The sequence below is a fragment of the Adiantum capillus-veneris genome, unplaced genomic scaffold (genome assembly GCF_014529385.1).
Source record: "Adiantum capillus-veneris isolate H3 unplaced genomic scaffold, ASM1452938v2 Hic_scaffold_297, whole genome shotgun sequence".
Classification (NCBI taxonomy): domain Eukaryota; kingdom Viridiplantae; phylum Streptophyta; class Polypodiopsida; order Polypodiales; family Pteridaceae; genus Adiantum; species Adiantum capillus-veneris.
In genome coordinates, this window is record NW_028221418.1 from 76742 (window position 1) to 80448 (window position 3707).

At 41.9% G+C, this 3707-nt stretch overlaps 1 protein-coding gene across 1 annotated transcript; it reads right to left on the reverse strand.

Annotated features, from left to right (window-relative positions):
* Positions 1–1624: 1624 nt before the first annotated feature.
* On the reverse strand, positions 1625–3051 carry LOC147417258 (uncharacterized). The gene is made up of 2 exons (XM_086507755.1): positions 2274–3051; positions 1625–1899 (listed from the first exon to the last, which is right to left on the reverse strand). The coding sequence occupies exon 1, from the start codon at positions 3034–3036 to the stop codon at positions 2311–2313; it is 726 nt and encodes a 241-aa protein (XP_086363881.1). The 5' UTR covers positions 3037–3051; the 3' UTR covers positions 1625–1899; positions 2274–2310.
* Positions 3052–3707: the final 656 nt, after the last annotated feature.

Consider the following 3707-nt stretch of genomic DNA (forward strand, 5'->3'; position numbering starts at 1 on the left):
ATAAGCCTTGAAGGCGTTTCCAATTAACAAAAGAATTTCAAGGGAAAAGCACATTGGTGTTAAACTAAAAAAAAAAATTACATGGCAACAAAGAAGTGTCATAAATCTCATGGCACTTTAGTATTCTTAAAAGGAGTCACTTTTCAATCTTCCTTTTGCAAGAAAATAATTTTCCGTTTGTAATTGCTAAGATCTTAACGCATCAAAACTGGCAAGAATCAGATATGCATGCTATAGTTTACCATAGTTTTCCCCACACTTTTCATAAGATTTGAACAAGGTACCTAAGGTCACAATAGTATCACCTAAACAAAGATCGTGAACAACGCAGCCGTAATCCACAAACTTTACAACAAGACCAGACTCGCTAATGCAAAAACAGACAACACATTCTTCTTAATCTCAGGCACAAAAAATACATCAGAAAGTGTGAAGGAGCTGACATTAACTGCGATGAGTAGCATCTTTCCTAACTCTCTGAACTGGATAAGTGGCATTGTTGACACATTTTCCAATGCCATTTTCTACAAGGAAATAATACTTCAGGCACAAAAACCTTTGTGGCTCAATTGTTGCAACTCTTGCTAGCAAGAGGGCATTTGTATGAGGCCAATTGAACTTTTTTTTTAATAGCTAAAGCTATGAAAGGGTAGCTAGGCAAACTACCTAGCCATAAGCCAAGGAAAACAAAATACATAATACAAGACCATAGGCCCACATTGAAATACCCTAGAATGTGCCATGTGCGCATGTGGATCGACACTTATTCTACAAGGTAGCATTTTGTTTGTTTTTCACATATGAGATTTGGCTTGCCTTTGTGGTTGCAAAACCTCTCTCTCTCTCTCTCTCTCTCTCTCTCTCTCTCTCATCACCCAAGTATTGGAGATTGGTTATCCTAGTACCGTCTGGAGTATGAAGTCTTGAGTTCAAGACTGAGGTCCCTCGGAAGTGTCCCTATGGCATTAATCTCTCTCTCTCTCTCTCTCTCAGTGGTGTGCACGTGGATGACACATTAACTGTGCTTGAACTCAAGACATGTTATTTGAGCATGAGACGTAACACCTGGTATATTCGCCAATTCAAAAATTGTAGACCTTTAAGCCCAAGTTTATTGAATATTCCAACTTAATGACTTGCAGACCTGCCTGGGCATCACACTCTCAAAAAAACTAGAGCATTCTTTCATGAGCTCTCTTCAATTATAACAAAAACCCATCCACCCAACAATATTTCGTCTGCATGCCCATTGATTCACTGAGCTTAAATCTTGATAAGAAAATTTTAGTACAGCTTTCAAAAGCATAATAGTCGCATGGAATTATACATTCCAAGCTTTGCCTCAAGCTCAACTTTCATTCTTCAAATGCTTGGAACCAGAAGCTCGAAATTCATCTCCCATAATGCAACAGTGAGAACAAACACAAAAGGTAACCTTTCAGGACTTTTCTTGAAGGATTGATCTACACATATAATTTAATCATAGTTCAAAAAGAGTCGGAGAAAATAAGTCGAATCAGCTTAACTATGAATTGGGCAAAGGCATGCTCTCAGTTCAATCTTCGTCCTAATCCATTCTTACAAAAGCCCCATTGTGCGACCCTTCAATCTTTGCTTGCCTAGTTCCCTTAAACTCTACAAGGCAGATGTCAAACCTCGCAGTTTCAAACATAGCTCATGCACCTCCACCTTGAGCCAAATTCCTGAGCTTTCACTGCAAGAAAACAATCTATGTTTCGCATATGATTGTCTCCCAGACATTTTTCAATGAACTAAGTTCACCACAGCATCTTTGAAATGATTGCCAAAATCAGCTCTCGTGATGCAAGGAATTGGGTTCAAGCGCCCACCCACCACTGCCTAAATGAAACAAAACGCACCAAGAGAGAGTCTCCTTCCCTACCAAGAGAAGAAGGCGCAAGTCGTATCATCAACATGTTCCAGCAAACTTAAATTTGAAAGTGGAAGATGAAACCAGAATGCGTGTTAAATGCAATTTTGCCACACAAAACAGGTAAGTGTAAGCAGTAAACAATGAATTGAAAGCACTGTGAATGCAATGATTACAAGTGTAAATTTTATTGTACAACCTCCTTTATATATTTTCTGTAAGAACTGACATGATCGATGTGATATATATAGGAATAGTGAGAAAATGCTACAAAAAATGGGTGCTGCATGTGAAGGCATGATGCCTCAGAAATGAAACTCCCCTTGGGTGATAAAAAATACAATCAAAGGTCATCGAGCAAGACAGATGAAGAAAAGCTTACACAGATAGCAGAGAGCAGATCTGAAGTGCCATACACACTACGCAGAAGGAGGGCTCTCGATCTTCACATTGTCCAAATCTGTAGCCAAAGAAGAGACAGCAGTGGTTCCCTCTAGCTGAGAGGCCGGAGCAAGGACCATGGGTGCAGGATCGGGGTTACCTGCCTCAGGATTGGGGTTACCTTTGAGAAGGGGCACCTCTTTCATGTCTTCGTCAGGGTTGGATGGTAGAGATGGAGGTTGTTGATCATCACAGACAGGATCAACCGGTGTAGAGAGGCCAGAAAGAGGGGCATCCGTTCCCTCAGAGATCTCATCTTGAGGGCCATGCTCCAAAGCAGGCACCTCTTCCTCTTCCTCATCCTCATCAGCAGTATCAATGCCGCTTTCCTCCGATTCCACATTCTCATCATCTTCTGCTACATCCTCGACCTCTTCATCATCGTCGTCGTCATCATCTTCGTCCTCAAAGCTGTACTCAGAAGAGTCGTCGTCGTCTTCTTCTTCTCCTGCCTCCTCACCATCCTCCTCTTCGTCATCGTCAGTGTACTCTTCTGTCTCGTCGTCGTCGTCGTCGTCGTCATCCGTGTAGTAGTAATCGCTGTCCGAGGACGACGCCATACCAGCAAGAAATTGAGCTTCTTCACTCACATCGCGCGTAGGTATCTCAAGAAGTTTACCTTTCCCATTTCCTCCCTTCTCGTTCCTATGAGGATTAATTTCTGTATTTGTCTCTGCCTGAAAAATAACAAGAAAAGCACACATCGACACAAAAGAGAGAGAGAGAGAGAGAGAGAGAGAGCCACCAGCAGACATGCACACCCTTGCAACCGAAGTGTTATGCATGTATGCGAGAGAGGTGCAAGAGAGATGAGGAGCAGCACAAGCCCTGAGTACAATCTCTCCCTGTGGAGAAGGATGACAATCTATCCAGGAGAGAAGAAGACACGAGTAGCGATTCGTTTAGTGACTCTTCATTGGAGGAAGGACGCCATAGGTATCTCAAGAACTTTACGAAAGGTTCAAAAACACATTTCCCATTTCCTCCCTTCTCGTCATGAGGTCTCTCAGGATGCTCCTATGATATTTAAATTATGTATCTATCTCTCTCCCATCCACAAGGGGGATGTCTTCAAAATAACAAGAACAGCACACAATAAAAGAAAGTAGAGAGCGACCAGCTATGCACTGTCAACTTCATGCTAACTTTGGCCGGCATTATTATTGTGTAATATTATTGTTTATATTGAGTCATGGGTCGGGCTTGTCGATCCCATAGGTGCAGGGTCAAGGATGGGGTGGTTGCTGATGAGAGGTGGTATCACAGACTTATTTATATAAGAAGTTAGTCCTAATAGGTCGAGTGCAGGTGCCCATATGTGAATGGGACAACCCACATAAAAGACACGTAACTTAGTTTTTTGCTCATTCTCAAA

Excerpts from the sequence above, each read along its gene's own strand:
- LOC147417258 (XM_086507755.1), bottom strand. The coding sequence starts at position 3,036 with ATGTGTGCTTTTCTTGTTATTTTTCAGGCAGAGACAAATACAGAAATT.